General features: G+C 54.1%; 2 protein-coding genes across 5 annotated transcripts in view; one reads left to right on the top strand and one right to left on the bottom strand.

Moving 5' to 3' along the window:
* Positions 1-13: 13 nt before the first annotated feature.
* MAD2L2 (mitotic arrest deficient 2 like 2) lies at positions 14-12477 on the bottom strand. Of its 4 annotated transcripts, none has more exons than XM_027564906.1 (9): positions 12370-12477; positions 4975-5026; positions 4759-4877; positions 3089-3160; positions 2407-2507; positions 1532-1626; positions 1144-1217; positions 595-687; positions 14-372 (listed from the first exon to the last, which is right to left on the bottom strand). In XM_027564906.1, the coding sequence occupies exons 2-9, from the start codon at positions 5012-5014 to the stop codon at positions 331-333; spliced, it is 636 nt and encodes a 211-aa protein (XP_027420707.1). In that variant the 5' UTR covers positions 5015-5026; positions 12370-12477; the 3' UTR covers positions 14-330. The 4 variants fall into 4 exon arrangements, with proteins under 4 accessions (XP_027420707.1, XP_027420708.1, XP_027420706.1 ...); XM_027564907.1 differs by lacking the exon at positions 12370-12477 and adding an exon at positions 12008-12032; XM_027564905.1 differs by lacking the exon at positions 12370-12477 and adding an exon at positions 5468-5588.
* A 121-nt stretch (positions 12478-12598) lies between these two features.
* Positions 12599-17758, top strand: part of DRAXIN (dorsal inhibitory axon guidance protein) — a 32279-nt gene continuing 27119 nt past the window's right edge. The window contains exon 1 of the mRNA XM_027564903.1: positions 12599-12751. The gene's annotated coding sequence lies outside the window, so the exon portion shown is untranslated. The remainder of the gene's footprint in view (positions 12752-17758) is intronic.

Below are 17758 nucleotides of genomic sequence, written 5' to 3'. Positions count from 1 at the left end.
GTGACAGTGCGGCTCAGCCCTGGGAGCGCTTTATTGAAACAACTCACAGCACAGTGTTTGAGACAGACAGCATTGGCCGGCCAAATCCCAGAAGGCTGAGAAACTGAGGTCCCAGCATTCTTCCCTGCCCTCCTGGCGGAGAAGGGAGCGATTCCTCCACGAAGGCAACCAGGCCTGAGCAGCGCAGGGCTGGAGGCAGGGGTGGTCCATACACAGAGACAATAAGAGCACTTGGAATCAGGGTGGCCCTGCAGCACGGCCCAAGGCTGGGCCCCCAAAGTCCGACAGTCGTGGCTTTCCTGGGGGGTACTGGGGAGGGCAGGTGCACCCTCAGCTGCTTTTATGCGCCCGCTCTTCTACGTAGAGCTGCATCTGATAGACAGGAATAGACACCATAGTCAGACAGACAACCAGGGCACCTTCTTTGGGGAACCCATGGGGTCTCTGCCCAGGGTGGGGCTGTGTGGCCACTGCCAGGGGTTAAGAGAAGAAAGGATTGGGAGCCTTATGCCAGGCATGCCCTGTCGTTTCCCCTGAGCCTTTGTCCACAAGCCATCTGGTGAGGCCTCAGCACAGGGGCCCCAAGCGGCTCACCTTTAAGATGTCTGATGTCATGGTCTTTAGAGGTATCAGTCGGGGGTCGTGCATGTGGACATCCTGCTCGTCTGCCAGGATCCAGGGGAAGTCCTGGGGAGGGGACCAAGGGAAGGGTAGCAGGGGGCTGGCTCATTGCCCATCTTCACTTTGCTCCCCACTCCCCTTCCAGAACTGGCATCCTCAGACATCAGGAAGCATCAGAGCCACCAGAGAATTGCTGTGGTGCAGAGTCCCAGGTTCCCCCACCAGAAAGGCCTAGTCTGTAGATCTGAGCTGGCCTGGGAGCCCCAGTGACTCAACATGCCCCAAACACCAGTTTGGAAACTGGATCAAGGCTCCCCTCCTCTCAGCGCTGAGTGCCCAGGTGGGGCGCTGACAAGGTGGTGACCACAGAGCTGATGCAGGAGAGCTACTGATGCCGGGCGCTGCCATAAGCAGTGTGATGAGTACCCGGCCAAGGCAACACCCCTTCTCACACAGAACTCTGATTCTCAGCGCCTCCCGACTGTCTCCTGCCCACCATCCTACACCAGTCCCATCTCTCACCTTGATGACCTGGATCTTCTCCATGTTGCGAGTGGCGGCTTCTCTCGTGTGCACTAAGACAGTGAAGGTACAGCCTAAAAAGGCCAGAGTTCGGTCAAGCCTCGGCCACCCCATGCCTGCCACTGGACACAGCCTTTTCCCACACAGCCTAACTGGCACGGCAGCCCCACAGAGTGTGAACCCAGTGCTCAGACAAGACACTCAACAGGGAGACTTAACCCCAGGTGGAGTCAATCAGGGAGGCCTCCTCAAGTAGGAGGGTTCTTAAGAGGGGTTCTACAAGGCAGGAAGGAAGAGAGGAGGCTTGGTGCAGCCAAGCAGGGACCCAAGGACACAGGCCAACACGGAGCCATGGAAATGCCCAGGGAAGGGGTGGGGACGAGCACACCTGGGGGGTTGTGGTCCAGAACAGCATCACACACACTGATCTTCAGGATGAAGGCTCGGAGCAGCTGTTCCACGTGAGACAGCAGGGAGTCGGAGCTGGGAAGGAGAGAGGAGGAGGTTCTCCCAGCACATGGGCATCCCCCCTCCCTCTGGCAGGCAATCAACCCTGGAAGCAGCCCTGGGGGTAGAGGGCCTGGCGCTTCTGAGGGCCTGCCTACTTGATTCCACATGGTTAAAATCCTCTGGGGAGTTTAAAACCAAAGCCTTGTCCCATCCCAGGCTAATTAAGTCAGAACCGGTTGGTGGTGAGCATAAGGAACCCTAGTAGGTGGTTCTAATGTGCAACCCAGTCTAAGAACCAGGACACCAGGCCAGGAAGGGACAGGGCTTGCTTGAGGCCACACAGCAAGTAGGGACAGATTCTAGTGCCCTGACCTTACCACAGGAAGCTGGCAGCTGACCAGCCCAACACAGCCACCCAAGGTCAACTTCTAGTTGACTATGGACTGGATGCTTGACTGGGAAGTCAGGAAACTGGGTCTGTGTCCTGGCTCTGGGTGACCAGGTCAAGATCATCTGAGAACCAGGACACAGTTGATTGATTTCTGCATCTATAAAATGAGGTTGGGACCAGCCATTTGCCAATGCCGTGATTTTCCAGGTGTGATACAGGAGGGATTTCTGTGTAACCTGTGTGACGTCCACAGAGACTGCTGGGTGGCCAGCTGTGCCTCGGCCACTAACAGGCCTCATTAGGGTGGCACACCTCACCACGTGTCCTCGCGGGCCTTTAGCAAGGCATTCAGGGGTTGCCTTAAAGGGGTTAGAGTAGGGGTATTGCTAGGGAGCCTGTGGATGGGGAGCAAGGCAGCGCACCTGATGGACAGCAGCGGGGGCTGGGTGATTTCAAAGACGAATTTCTCCACTGGGCGGTGCTCCTTGTCCAAAATTACTACCACCACTTTCTCCACGTCATTCTGCAAGGACAAGAACCCCCTCCTCCAGAGCTGGGTCCCTGCCTCCCCTTTCCCCCGCCCACTCCACTCCCTGCCACCTGCTCCCTGCCCAGGGAAGGTTGGGAAAGACACTCTCAGTCCTGCTCAGCTTCCAGGCCCAGAGTCCCTGGGATCCCAGAAAGAGGTTTGAGAAGTTGAGCAGGCACCCCAGTGGTACCCACGGAGAGGAAAGGATGCTGGGTCCCACTGTGATGCTAGGATGTCTCAGGGAGCAGAACAGATAGAGGGAGGAATCCCTGAAGGGCCAAGCCCAGACAGAACTTGGGGCAGAGGGAGAGAAAGGAACTTGGGAGAACGACCCAAAACCCTCAAGGCAGGTCCCACTCAGCGAATTCCAGGAACCAAGGCTCCAGGCCCAGCATGCCTTGAACATACCCACATGCCCTGGGGCCTGTCCCTGGGCAAGGGTGGTCTCCAGAGAGCAGGGAATAGGCTTCTGGGTGTTATTAGTCATATGGACCCGAAAGTGTCCCAGCATTGCCCCATCCTGGAGCATGGAGGGGCACTGGAGGCAGGGTAGGCTGGGGGCCTGGTGTTCTCACCTTCTCCAGGAGTGGCTTGACGCAGTGCAATGTGTCCTGGATATACTGGTTCAGCTCCGGGTGACAGGACATCTACACACAACCCCCACGATGGCTGGTGAGGTTGCAGCACTGATGGGGGGACCCCTGACACCCTCTCCAGCTGCCCAAGGCCCTGCCTGCCTTTGGAGAAAGGCCCAGCTCTTCCCTAGGGCTCCCCGCTAAGAAACAGACTACCCAGCATGAGGCTAAGAACTGAACTATCCACAGAGGGGAAGAAGTTAGAAGATCCTAAGAATTCAGTCCCAACATCAGCATTTAATACAGCATTAGGAGTTCCTAATGCGAGGCCACTGAGCTCCTCCAGAGTCTAAGATGTCTCTAAATTGTGGAGGTTTGGGTATACGGGCATTTTTCCAGAGAAGGGATTCAGGAATTTAATCCATTTCAAACATTAAGAATCTGGAACTAAGGACCTGAGTGGCCTCAGGCTTAACTCCTCTTTGCTTACTTCATCTGTGGAAGATCTCATTTAAAAAGAAAAAGGGAGGATTAAGTGAGACAAGTACCTAGTATACAGTGTTGTTTAGTTGTTAAGTTGGGTCTGACTCTTGCAACCCCATGGGCTGGAGCCCACCAGGATCCTCTATCCATGCACTTCTCCAAGCAAGAATATTGGAGTGGGTTCCCATTTCCTTCTCCGGGGATTTTCTGGACCCAGGGATTGAACCCCGATCTCCTGCATTGGCAGGTGGATTCTTTACCACTGAGCCACCAGGGAAGCATGCTACGCAGTGGGTACTCAGTCAGTGCTGATTCTTGTTTTTCATTCTCCCTATATATCTTTTTGTTGTTTTTTGTTCCCCACCCCCACCCATATCTTTTAAGCTTCCACCACCTTCCAGTGTTCAGTCACTGCTACTGCTGCTGCTAAGTCGCTTCAGTCGTGTCCGACTCTGTGCGACCCCATAGACGGCAGCCCACCAGGCTTCCCCGTCCCTGGGATTCTCCAGGCAAGAACACTGGAGTGGGTTGCCATTTCCCTCTTCAATGCATGAAAGTGAAAAGTGAAAGTGAAGTCGCTCAGTTGTGTCCTACTCTAGCGACCCCATGGACTGCAGCCTACCAGGCTCCTCCGTCCGTGGGATTTTCTAGGCAAAAGTACTGGAGTTGGGTGCCATTGCCATCTCAGAGTGTTCAGTCATTTGTTCTAATATTTACTGAGTGCTTTCTAAGGGGCAAGAACTTCTAGAGGCTGATGATATAGTCACATGTATTTACTGCTTCCTGTGCCTTTTAACCTAAAACAAACTGTTACAATTAGGGTAAACGAGAGGAGAGAGAAGGTGCCTGAGTTTATAGGAATCCCCTCCAAACTAACCATTCATCAGCTTCAGGAGACCTTTAAAAATCAAAGATGGCGGGGCAGGGGGACTCTAATCAGAGGAGCTGGTCCCTAACTTCTGGCAAGGGGAATTCCCAGTTCAGAGAGGAGGGAAGGAGATGCCATGGCAGTGAGGGATGGGAGGTTGTGGAGCTATTAGCTGCTTCTGTGAACTAGAAGGCAAGGTCAGGCCGCTGAGGAATGAGGGCGCTGAGCCTGAAGGTGGAAGAGAGTTAAAAATCCCCTCTCCATCCGCTCTGTGATTCGGCGGTGACCCAGTGCACCCAACCTGGCTGTGGGGGCTCACCTGGACAGGCACGTTGTACTTCTTACGCTTCTGGAAGATGCCCACCGGGTAGACCTCACGCACGTAGAGGATCAGGTGCACCGCCACCTCCAGGAACTCGCAGAGCACATCGGCCACCACTGAGAGGGGGACAGAACCCGGTGCGCTCGTGGAGGGCGGGGGAGCCCGCTAGCCCTGGCCCTCCCTCGCCCCCTGCCCCAGGTCCAGCCTCCCTACCTTGACCAAAGTTGAGGTCCTGTCGCGTGAGCGTGGTCATCCTTCCAGACACCTGGGGGGTGGGGCAGGAGCTAGTTCCAGAGGCCCAGGCAGCCGCAGGGCCCGCCCACTCCCACGACCCCTCCCCTCGACCTGGGAGGGAAACCCGGTAGGGCTGCCCGTCCCTTCTCATAGAACCAGAGCAGCTGGGAAAGCGCCCCCCACCACCCCCGCCCCACGCAGGTGTTAGAGCTGGGAGGCAGCCTAACGCCTGCGATCAGCCTCTGTGCACTGGCCGCTTCGGCCTGCAGTCTTGTGGCGCTAGGAAAGGCCAGAGTTGTGCCCGCATAAAAGGGCACGGCAGCGGCCTCAGAGGGAACAACTGGATGCGCAGGGCCGGGAACGTAGAACTGGACACGCGGAAAGCGAAACTAGGCTGGAATTAGGACTTCACCCTCTGCGAGGCTAGATTCCTCCCCTGCGAGAATCCCGCCCCTCCCCTCTCTCCCCGTACCGGCTCCGGCCTCGATTCCCGGCTAGGGGCCCGGCCCCCAGCGAGGGAGACCACCGATCGGGTTAATTCCGCGCGCCTCCCGCTCAACCCGCGGCCAGGGCGCCGCTCCGTGACGTCCGCGGCGCTCCGCCGGGTCCTAACGCCGGCTTCTAGCCACGCCCACTCCCCGCTCAGCCAACCACGGGTGCGGGAGGGAGGGGCTGTCACAGGGGTGGGCCCTGTCCGGGCGCCAAAATGATCCCAAGTCTGCTGATGCTGCGCCACGCCGCTTCCTTTCAATTAAAGGTGAGCGCAAAAAAACCCCACACAACTTTGGTCTCCACTTCGGATCGCAACATATTTTCCTCCTCAGGGCATTTCTCTCGCTTTAGGACGTAAAGGACGAGGGCGGGTAGGTGTTGCTGGTGAGAGCCACTGTAGGTCACAGACGGGCACTCTGGACAGCGACATCTACCGCTAGCTCCAAAGTCACCATCCCCGGAATCTCAGCTGCCCAACCGAAAGTGAATCCGCCGGCTCCGGGGCGGGGATAGGGGAGGGCCGGCGAGCACCTGGGACGTCCCCGTTCCCACCGTCATCTGGAGCCTAAATGCAGCCAGTCTTTACCTCCCAAGAAGAAAAAACCTCCCGGGATATGCATCGTAACAACAGCTGACATTTATAGAGCCGTTTCCCAGGTGGCTCAGCGGTAAAGAATCCGCCTGCCCGTGCTGGAGACGCAGGAGACAGGGGTTCCATCCCTGGGTGAGGAAGATCCACTGCAGGAGGAAATGGCAACTCACTCCAATGTTCTTGCCTGGATAAGCCCATGGACAGAGGAGCCTGGCAGGCTACAATCCATGGGATGGGGTCTCAAAGAGTCGAACACGACTGAGCATGTACACAAAGCACAAGAACAAGCCAAGTGCCAGAGACTGAGCTAAGTGTGTCCGTGAACCAGCTCACTAAATTTTCAAAACAATTCCACTGCAACAGTTGCTATTATTGTCCCCGTTTTACAGATGAGCCAAACAAGGGTCAGAGGGGTGAAGTAACCCGCCCGAGTTACACAGCTACTGGCGGAGGGTGTGGACACAGATGTCTTCTGCCACTTCAATTTATAGCCCGAATGTTCCCCAGAGGCATGGACTCTGGAAGGGCTGAGAGGATCCTGAGAAATAATATTAATATTAAAAATAATTCCTAACATGAACACCCACTATGTTTCAAGTATTGATTTCTTTAATTTTTTCATTAACAATAACAGCCAAGCCTCCATTTTACAGTCCTACTTCATAGATGGTAAAACTGACTCAGAGATGTTTCCTAATTTGCCCAAATCACACAGCTGGAATACAAACCCAGTTCTGACTTCTATTCTAACTCCAGGGCTTCAACTTATTTTCAACTCCTTTATTTTACAGGTGGAAAAACTAAGGTCAGGGTAGTGGCTGTGGAGTATAGACAACAGACCAGGGACAGAAATCTGGGGATCTTGTCTCTGACCTCCAGGGACACAAAAGCTTGTTAGAAATCATGCCCATCTGTTGGTACACAGATCTAGCCAAGAAAGTTTACTGTTTACTGCTTAGTATCAGCAACCTGCACCCCTTTCACCCCAGATGCTTTCAAACCTGCATTCACACACTTCATATGGCAGTGGTGATGGGGGAGAGAATAAGTAACCTGGCCCATTAAGCCAAAAATGCCAACAGAGCATTTCTCAGAAGCAGTCCCAGGAAATCTGCATCAAAATCCCCGGGGAGCCCGTTAAACACTTGGAACCTGGGCTTCCCAGACCTGTGAGATCAGTCGGGGTGCACAATAGGGCACTGGCCCTTTAACAAGCTCCCAGGGGGCTGATGCCAAAGAAAGTATGGGAATTGCAACCACCCTAATTGCTTAGGGAAAGTCTGCATTTCATAAAATTGCAATGTTTAACCCAATAGAATGAAGGATTTAATTTAGAAATGGATGTGCCTGGCAGCACAGCAATCCTTCCCAAGATCTGGAGACCCTGCCCACATCACATAGGAGAGGACCATTTCCACATGGAGCCAGCTGAGCAGCTCACTTGTTTGTAGGCAGGTGTCCCCTGGCTCCTTGAGACTTAATCACTGTGGATGCTTGGGAAACTGGGGGAAATGAGTGTCCCTCTTTGCCCCTCCCTGGAGGTTGCTCATGCAGCATTTTCATTGGTAACAGAAAGTGGCAGTCTTAAGGGGGCAATTCCTTGTGAAAAGTCCCTTAGGATGGAGCTCTAGGTAGCAGAAGCTCAGAGCCCAGTTACTGTTTCGGAGTAGCCTCCAAGGCACAATGCAAGTGACCTGGGGACTCATGCCAGTGTTCCTTCCATTGACCCTAAGCTCCAGCCCCCTGCCCTAAGAAGACATAGTGCAAGCCACTCAGAGGTCTCCTGCCACACACAGCTGAAGAACTTCAGAGAAACCTTGGTAGACAAACACCCCAAAACTCACATTTTTCCAGTGAGGACACTGAGGTCCAAACAGCTTTGTCTGACCCTGGGGTACCTACCTTGTCAACTAGAAACTGGATAAAAATACCTGTTTGGGGCTTTGGATTCAGAGCTAGCGATTAACAGAGGACGGGGGGCTAGGAGACAGATGAGGAGGGATCAAACTAATCTGACTCCACCCCCCAAAAGGCCTCCATCTCATTTGTGAAATGAACAGGCTGGACAGATGTTCCCTAAACCTCTGATGACCTTGGGTTCCAAAGGGGCCAAGAAGCTGGGGATAGGCAGGGGCAGGGGGCTGAATCAGCATGGGACCATGAGAGAGTTCTGTGAGAGTCATCTGTCACTTCTGTCCACACGGCATCTGATTTTTCGTATCGTAATCACATCAGCATGATGGATGGTCATGGGACCTAGATTACATTATGGAGTTAATTTATTACATTTTTGAATACCCATTTGCTGGGAGTCTGTTTTTCAAAGTTATTTGCATATTCTTCACCATAACAACAATATGTAGGAGGGTACCTGGGAAGGAAGGGTAGATGTTTAGGAGGAGAAAGAGCTTATTTGCTAACTGCAGCAGGTTCCTGAGGGTCTTCAATAGGAACAGAAAGAAACTCAGTCCCTAGAGACATTTAAATTGAAACTGAGAGAAGATGAGATGTAAGAATTTTGCCAAGACTGCACAGACAAAGGAAGATTCCTGGGGTTCACTGAACAACACACAATGAATGAACAGGGTGTAACAACAAGAAATGAAGTGTCCAGACCCCTAAGATATTTCCTTTTGTTCCCAGGATGATCACAGGACATAGCATCCATCCCATCCCTGCCTAAGGTTCCCAGGACACCAGACACAGGAAGGCGGGAGGAGCCACAAGAAAGTCAGCCAAGTTTAGCCTGGTGACAATCCCACTGTCACCAGTGGACAGTGCTGACCGTGGGATTCACCGCAATGCTCAGGAACCCAGCCAGCTGGGACACCCCCTGAGCAGAGGCCCAGCCTCATTCATTCTCTGGGTTCAGCACCTCCCCAATGCCTGGCCAGATCCAGGTTCTAAATGAATGTGTGTCCAATGAGCGAATGAAAGAATCTGAAGGAATGAAATGATGGTGGATAGTGACTCACTGACACTTGCCTGACATGAGTCCTTATTGAGTCTGGATGAAGAGCAAAGACCTCTTTGCTTTTCAGTGGGCGGGCTCTAGGTGGTGGTGTGCAGAGAAGAGCTGCTTTCACAAACAAGCAAGAGCTGCAGAATCCACTCCCCACGGTGCCCTTCACACCCTGCTGTGAGAGGCTGCTGCTTCTCTCCCTACCACTGCCCCTTAACCAGATGAATCTCAATGTCTTCATCTGTAAAATGGGATCGTGGTAGCACCAATTGCATAGAGTTGAGCAAGGAATACGTGTGATAATGTTTGTAAAGACACAAAGTATACAATGTCTGGCATGTAAATACCCAATTAATGGCTGTGATGATGATGATATTAAGGTTGACACACACACACACCACCTAAGCCCCTAGAGCAAACACTCTGGACCAGCTATCACACCTTTCAAAACCCCATCCAAAACATTCATAGCTGTGCCCCTCTTGCTATTTCCATTTCCCCAGGCAGCAGGAAACCCCCCCCCCAAATGCCCTGAAGGGGAACGTACATCCTCATGGCCCAATATGCCTAAAGATAAGGGGCTACAGCTGAAATCAGCACCTCTCCCTGCTCATCTGGCCTTCTGATGTGAGGCCGGACCTATACAGCTGCCCCAGATCCTGGGGTCCACTGCTGGCCTCAGACTCAGGTCACAGCCCTGGCCTTACTACCCCAGTAACACTGGACAGCCTCCAATATATCATCAACGAGGGCAGAGCCCCCATGCCATTTCCTCCCCAAGGTTCTGCTGACTTTCTAGTGTCATTGACCCCCTTGTTGGTCAGGGGGACCTTACAGATCATTTCTTCTTGAACTTTGAAACTTTATCCACAGAAGTGCACAGAAACACTAACTGTTATTCACATTTTAGGGGTTGCCGGGCCCTCTGAAGTCATCCTGGACCACAGGGTAAGAGACCTTGATCCAGCTCAACTGCCAATTTTTAAAAATAACTGCTTTACTGAGATATAATTAAATAAATAATAAATATAATTCAATAAAGAATCCTTTTTAAAGCATGCAATTCGGTGGTTTTTAATATAGTCACAAAATTGTGCATCCATTGCCAATATCTAATTCTAGAACATTTTCTTTGCTCCAAAAAGAAAAACCCACACACATATTGGCAGCCACTTTCCTACTCTCGCCTTCTCCCAACCCCTGGCAACCATCCCCTAGAAAACTTTCTGTCTCTATGGATTTGCCTATTCTGAACATTTTATGTAAATCACACAATACACAGCCTTTTATGTCTGGTTGGTTTCACATAGCATACTGTATTCAAGGTTCATCCAGACTGTGGCATGTATTGGTACTTCATTCCTTTCTGTGGTCAATATTCCACCACATGCATATACCACATTTTGTTTATTCACTCATCAGGCTATGGGTATTTGAGTTGTTTCCACTTTGGCCATTCAAACATGGAGAAACTGAGGCCCAGAGTCACCAAAACCTGGATGGGACAGGATTCCAGACTTCTCCTAACATCTACTTTTCTCCACAGCATCACTCTGGGAGGCCCCAGAGAACAGAATCCAAAAGATCACCCTACCGATGAATATCCATCACAACAGCATTGGAACCAGAGGAGCCAATAATTCACTTCTGGTTCAGTAAATGCTGGGCCACAGCTTCATCCTGGACAGGGGGAATCATGCCCACTGTCGTCCTCCCAGGCCCAAGCTACCACTGCCTCTTTTCTGCCGCAGTTTCCAGCTGGTCTCCCTGCTTTTGTCCTTGCCAAATGCAGTCTATTCTTAACTTTGGGAATCAGAGCCCGTTAGTTAAAACCTGAATCAAATCATGCAGGGTTTCCTTGGTGGCTCAGCGGTAAAGAATCCGCCTACCAATGCAGATTGAATTCGGGTTCAATCCCAGGGTCAGGAAGATTCCCCTGGAGAAGGAAATGGCAACCTGCTCCAGTATTCTTGCCTGGGAAATCCCATGGACAGAGGAGCCTGGCAGGCTATACAGTCCATGGGGTCACAAAAGAGTAGAATATGACTTACCAACTAAACAACAAATCAGATCATGTCTCTGCTCAGCTCATAACCCAATCCATACTGGAGCCCCACAGGCTGATAATATTCCTATTACAATAACAATAGTTGATAATTTTTCTAGATCATATGCTGTGGGGCCAGGACCTGAGGAACATTATCTCCTTACACAGCCGTTGCACTTAATCCTTGATGCCTGAGAGTTAGGGCTAGCGGTGAGCTCAGAGAGGTTAGGCCACTTGAAGGAGAAGGGGAATGGCATCAGAAAAGGAGACCAGGCATCTAGCCTGACTACAGAGCGGAGCTCTTAAACCTCTGAGCCATAATTTGCCACCCTCTGGAGAAAGAAGACAGTCGAAATGGAAGCCGCTGGGACAGCTCTGGGGGCCAGGCAAGACTGATGCTTCGCGCAAACCCGGCCCGCCCCACCGCTCTTTGATCTTTGCTGTGCTGGTGGCCCCACTGACCCCGCCGTGAGTTATGGGGGCCGCGGGACCCATACATAGCATTCCTGGACTCCCAGGGTCGGCACTCTGCGAGTGATGAATGAGCCAGCCCCGAGCGCTGGCTTTGTCCTGCCTGGACCGGGTTTTGGAGCGTCAGACCTATTTTGGACGGGGCGTGGCGAGAAGCGGACTGTGTGTGTGTGTGTGTGTGTGTGTGTGTGTGTGTGTTAGGTAGGGGGACTGTCTTTTTCCCCTTCCCTCAGGCGGACTGTGTGTGTGTGTGTGTGTGTGTGTGTGTGTGTGTGTTAGGTAGGGGGACTGTCTTTTTCCCCTTCCCTCCCAGGGTGTGAGAGTGGGGAGGGGGCTCTAGTGCAGCCGTCAGTGCGCCCGAGTCTCACCTGATAGAGCTTTAAAGACCCCCTAGAATCCCACATGGAAGAGCGACCCCTCCCAGAACCTCGCCCCCAACTCCGCTCACTTTCCGAAGCTGCAAAAGCCCCGCGGTGCGCGGTCCCGCCTTCCTCGTACCGGGCGTTTCTTCCGTCCCATTTGACAGCCTAGGCGGAATAATCCTTTTGGAGAACCGCCGGCCCCTGCTCGGCCAGACTCGCCGCAGCTAAGCGCTCAGCCCCGATCCATTGTTGGGGTCCGCCAGGGACCCCCTGCCGCGGCCCTTTGTCGCCCGCTCCCGAACGGGCCGCTCTAGAGGCGCCACCGCTGCCCGCGCCCCGCCCGTCCCACGCGCTCCAGGCCGCGCCGAGGCGGCTCTTGCACCGGGAGGAGTGGGCCCGCCTCTCCCGGTGCCCGCAAGGCCGCCCGGCTGCGCCCGCCTTTGTCTACCTTCTTTGTCTGCCCCGCGCCCTCGCGGCGGCGGCGGCGGCTAGGCCTCTGGGGAGCCGGACCGGAACGCCGAGCGCAGCTGGCAAGGGCGCGCTGGCCGGGAGCGCGCTGGGCCCGGCTCGGCCCAGGGCTGCCCCTCGGCTGGGGGCAGCGGAGCCCTCTCCCCGCCACCCCTCCCTCTCCCCTCCCCGTGTTCCCGCCCCCTTCCCTCCCGCCCGTCCCCCTCCCCCTTCCCTCCAGCCCCGCTCAGCCTCGGCACATCCTCCTGCCGCCCGCGCACCTCTCCGCGAGGTCCTGGCTTGAGACTCTGCCCTCTGCTGCGCTCGGCTCCCGCAGGCGCTCGGCCCCGAGCCCCTCGGCCCCCGCCCCGCCGGTCAGACAGGTAAGGCATGGCCTTGGCCCGCCCCCGGCCCCGCCCTCCTGCCTCACCTGGTTGCGCGCCCGGACAAAGGTGGGCTACCTGGAGCGCTCAGGAGCCAGGCGCGCTGGGGACCGAGGCTGGAAGTGAGGATGCTGCTTTCTTCCCTGTTCTCCCGGCCCTCGGACACGTCGGTCGGTGGGTCCGCCGCCTCCCCTCCTCGACGCGTCTCCCCTCAGCTCCTGGCTCTGCTCCTGGGCTTCTCGTCTGCCCACCTTCCTCCGGGCACCGACTTTTCCACGTTCTGACACTGCCTCGCGTGCGTCCTCGCCTCGCTCTCCCGGACTCATTTCTCGCCCACTCTCCTCCTCCGCACTAGCCTTCTCCCTGTGGAATCCTGTCTCTTTGTCTCTCTGTCTCTGAGTCTCCGGGTGGTCTCTCGGGCTGAGGATCCCAGTCTGACGTCGTTTGAAGAAGCTCGAAAGACTCCCCGAGCCCCGGGCAGAGCTGGCAGGAGTGTCCTCGGCTTTTAGCGAGGCTACCTACCGGGCTGGAGTGTGTACAGGGAGAGGGAGGCTCTAGGTGCGCCCCCACCCCGGCCAGCACTGCGGGTGGTCCCGCGCCTTCCCATCCTGACCCGGACCAGTTCCGCGCCCTAGTGATCCCGACGGCTCTGGGCTAGCTCTTCTGGCCCCGGTTCAGGCCCTCTCCCGGCCCACTGCCTGCTTTTCTCCAACCGCGCACCGGGGTCTCAGGCGCCTGAGGGAACCAGGTTTGAGACGTGAGGCCTCTTGGGTTTCCCGCTAAATCCTCCCTTGCTCCTCTGGGTGCTCCCTCAGCCCTCGCCTCGGTCTGCTCTCTTGCTCAGAGCACTCTTCCACGCTGCCCACCTCCCAGCCTCGTGGCATGGAAGAAGCGCCCTAGTGTTGGTTCAGTACCCCTCCGGAGTCAGGCAGACGGAGGCTGAGGGACAGATCCTGGACAAAGGAACGTACTTCTCTGAGCCTCAGTGTCTCCTTGATAACTCGGGGATAATAGCACCCACCTACAGGGATGTGTGTGGAAACGGTTTTTTACCATATGGAATGTCTGTGCAGCAGGCACTCGGTGGCCATGGGTGATTCTACAGTCTCTGGGTAGGTGGGGACGAGGCTCCACAGAAAGGGGGAAATGGATCCAAAATTCAAGGCTTAGAGACCCTTAAAAGAAACCTGACTATGGCCCCTCCCTTATCACAATCACCTCCCTCTACACACTCTTCCAAGCTCTCTTCTCTCTTTCTCTCCCTCCTCTTCTCTCCGTGTCCTAAAATCAGAGCTTAAAAATCAGAATAAAAGGGGCCTCTGCTTTCAAAATGAGATCAATGTGGCTGTTGATGTTGTCAATAGCTGGTCATTGATTGTGAGACATCCGTGTGCCTCATTGCCAATTCCAAATCTCCATCTTGTACCCATTTCTTTTTGTTTGTTTGTTTTTTAAAAATATGTATTTATTTGGCTGCACCAGGTTGTAGTTGCAGCATGTGGGACCGAGTTCCCTGACGAGGGATGGAACCTGAACCCCCTCCATTGGGAGTGCAGAGTCTTAGCCACTGGACCACCAGGGAAGTCCCTCTGTTTCTTTTTCAATGTCTCTCACTTACAAGCCACTTCCTTTCCTCTGGGGGGATTGTCTTTTGGACCCTGAACCTGCTGGGGAATCACTCAAACCCTCTGACCATCTGTGTCATCACGACAGGTGGCACACGACTCCAGGAGTTAGGCAGTGATGTGGACTTAGTGGCATAATGCGGGCAACTTTATAACATCGCCTGACTGGCAGGTTCTGGATTCTCCTAGCTGGGTTTTTCAGCCCCAGCCAGGACTGGCAGCCAGAGCCTTTCTCTTTAGAGAGGCAAGAATGGGACTGAGAACACACACACCCACGCGTACACCGTCCAGACTCCTGTGCACACCCTTCCTGCCACTTTCACTGCCTTCCTCACCGTTCAGTCCACCGCTCTCCCTATCCCTAAACCCCTCAATGGCTCCTTGTTTCCACTAAATTAACGACCTTGCCTGCCTCCCACCATGCCCCCATCAGCATCAGAGTTTTCAGCCATGATAGAAGGCTGGTCATCTCCATGCCCTGATGGACTCTGAACTCTTCCTTCTATTTGAAATGTCTCCCCTTGCAGGCCAAGGTCAGATGGCCCATCCTGTGGGAAGCCCTCCTGCTTCCCCTTTGCCTCCCTGTCTCTCCTGGGCTGCACTTCCCTGGGCGGGGTGGGTCTTGTTCCACTTACGGTCCCAGTGCCTGAGACACAGCAGGTGCTCTGTCCATATTTGTTCTGATGAATGGAATCCTTGGCTAAGGGGACAGGGATGAAAATTGCAAACCATAGGTTATCCCTGGGTTCCACTGGATCCTGCTGGCCAGGCCAGGGGCAGAGTGGGCTCCAGAGCAAAGGACCAGAGCTGGGGCAGTTGGAGAGGGAGCAATTCTCCTGGAAAGTCCCTGTGGCATCAGGGCCTCTGCGTGCCTCCAGAAGTTGAGGATGATTTCTGTGCCTGATTGTAACAGAGGAAATAGACCAGACAGGGAAGCAGCTGCCTGAATTCAGCAGACTAGCTTAGCAGTTGTGTGGCCCACACCTTCACTTGTTTCAGCCAGAAATGTGACAGAGAGAGATTTTGCATCCTGGCCTCCCTGATTCCGTATTCTAGGGTGAGCAAGAGCTGGGCATGTTCCTGGGGTGGGGAGGAGTCATCGGGCATCACTCCACTCGCTCCTTCAGGTGAGATTCCCTTCTCTTGCTGCACCATGCCCTCTGTTTGTCCAACCCCAGCCCTTCCTCTCAAGAGGGCCCGTGGAGCACATGTCTCCTCAGGAAAGACCCTGCCCCCACGCCAGTTCCCAGCTTTGGCAGCCACCCGCCCCCCCCCACTACAACACCATGGCCTGGCATTGACTGTCTGAGATATCTTCCTGAGTGGGTGTAGGGGCACAAGTACTAGAATCCAGAGCAGCTGGGATGACATAATTGCAGAACCTCAAGTTTTTAGGACCCCCCTCTGTGCCAGCCTATGGGTTAAGGCCCCCATTTTGTCATATCTAAAAGTCACAGCATCGGCACTGGTATTAGTTACTGAGTAAGGAGAAGGCAGTGGCACCCCACTCCAGTACTCTTGCCTGGAGAATCCCATGGACGGAGGAGCCTGGTAGGCTGCAGTCCATGGGGTCGCTGAGAGTCGGACATGACTGAGTGACTTCACTTTCACTTTTCATTTTGATGCATTGGAGAAGGAAATGGCAACCCACTCTAGTATTCTTGCCTGGAGAATCCCAGGGACGGGGGAGCCTGGTGGGCTGCCGTCTATGAGGTCGCACAGAGTCAGACACGACTGAAGCGACTTAGCAGTAGCAGCAGCAAGCATAAGATGACATGGTCAAAATGTGGCCTTTGAAGTCAGGTGGCCACAAGTTCAAATCCCCACTCTCCCATTCACTCTACTGTGTGACCTTGAGCAAATCCTTCAAATCTTTGTCCCGATGTTGATCCACTGTTACTGTCATTATTACCTGAAAAATATTGTCCACTTCAAGGGGCTAAATTAGACAATACACATAAAGCCCTAAGTCTGAAGAATAGTCGATGCCCTGTAAATAATACCCAAACACTGACTTTTCAGATGTGGGACTGAAGCCCAGACAGGTTAGTTGGCTTGCCCAGGGTCACACAGCTATTAAATGCTGGGGCCAGGATGCACAGCCAGGCTTGCCTGACTCCAGGTGTCTTTCTGCCCCACACTGGCCTCTTCCAGAACTGACAGCAGGCATTTTATCACTTGATGATTAAGTGATGGGTCCAACAAAATTGTCTGGGAACCAAGATAATAACATTTGGGGGATGAGGGCACCAAGGGGATGGCTTAGGAGAGGAGGAGGAGGGCTGGCCAGTACCTGTAATGTAGCAGGAGGTAGGACTCCACCCACCTTCCCCCCAAAATAATACCCTTACATAGATTTTTGTGAGGTGTGAGGCCTTGGGAGGGTGGGAATTCCCAAGGCTGCTGATGGAAAAAATAAAAGCAGATGGAGCTGCCCCTGTGGGGAAGCCAAACCTCATTTGCCAAGACAATGGTCCCCTCCAGGCAGGCCTGGGCCTGTGCTGACCCGCCCCACCGAAGCCATCAATCACCCCACTGAGGACTGAGGACGGGGCTACCTGTGTCCACCCCCTGCACATGCAGGCACAGATGCACGAACACTTCCAGGAACCCACCCCCAAGCCCCACGCCCGCTCTTTCCCCTCCTCATAATAACAGCAGCTACTGTTTATTGCAGCCTTACTGGGTACCACTCACTGTATATCTTTACCTCCCTTCATTCTCGAAACCTCCAGCATTTTATAGGAGAGGAAACTGAGGCTCAGAGGGGTTAAATGATTCGACCGGGGTCACATAGCTCTTTTCGGTCTGTTCAGGGGGCTCTCCCGTGGCTCAGAAAATGGGTTTGGATTGACGTGTGTGTGTTTGAATCAGTAATAATTATATCTGTGCCTCCCTCTGTCACTGGGCCTGCGGCCTCCCTGCCGGGTCAGAGTGGAGACCTCTAGATGGCAAAGACTGTGTTTTTACCCACAGATTAGAAGCTCCCTCCAGCAAAGTTTTCCCCATGTCCTGGGAACATCTGAGGCCAGAGTTGTGGATCCCCTTGCAGACTGGGAAATCCTTAAGGGAAGCAGTCAGATCTCCCCCATTAGACTGGAGGCTTCCTGGGATGGAGGCTGCTTTTCTTACTCAAACAAGAGCTCCCTGAGGACAGCAGCTGTTTCTCATCAGTCTTAAGAGTCCTCCAAGGTGAGACCTAGACCTTCCCTGTTAACCATGAGAGCTCCCCAGGGCAGGGTTTCTGTCCCAGAGTTTACTGGCAGTTTCCAGAAGCAGGGACCAGGTGTTCAGACTGGAGCATCTTCCCTTGCATGGCACCCAGGCTCTGCACCCAGAGGGGATCAGCAAGTGCTGACTACCTGATGTCACTCTCCATCCT

The sequence above is a fragment of the Bos indicus x Bos taurus genome, chromosome 16, assembly GCF_003369695.1.
Source record: "Bos indicus x Bos taurus breed Angus x Brahman F1 hybrid chromosome 16, Bos_hybrid_MaternalHap_v2.0, whole genome shotgun sequence".
Classification (NCBI taxonomy): Eukaryota; Metazoa; Chordata; class Mammalia; order Artiodactyla; family Bovidae; genus Bos; species Bos indicus x Bos taurus.
This window is presented reverse-complemented; position numbering and strand designations above follow the sequence as displayed.

Coding starts and splice junctions, on each gene's coding strand:
- MAD2L2 (XM_027564906.1), bottom strand. CDS start 5,014: ATGACCACGCTCACGCGACAGGACCTCAACTTTGGTCAAG. Junction 3,161..4,758: donor AGTACAACGTGCCTGTCCAG/GTGAGCCCCCAC, acceptor GGTTGTGTGTAG/ATGTCCTGTCACCCGGAGCT. Junction 1,218..1,531: donor TCTGGACCACAACCCCCCAG/GTGTGCTCGTCC, acceptor TGGCCTTTTTAG/GCTGTACCTTCACTGTCTTA.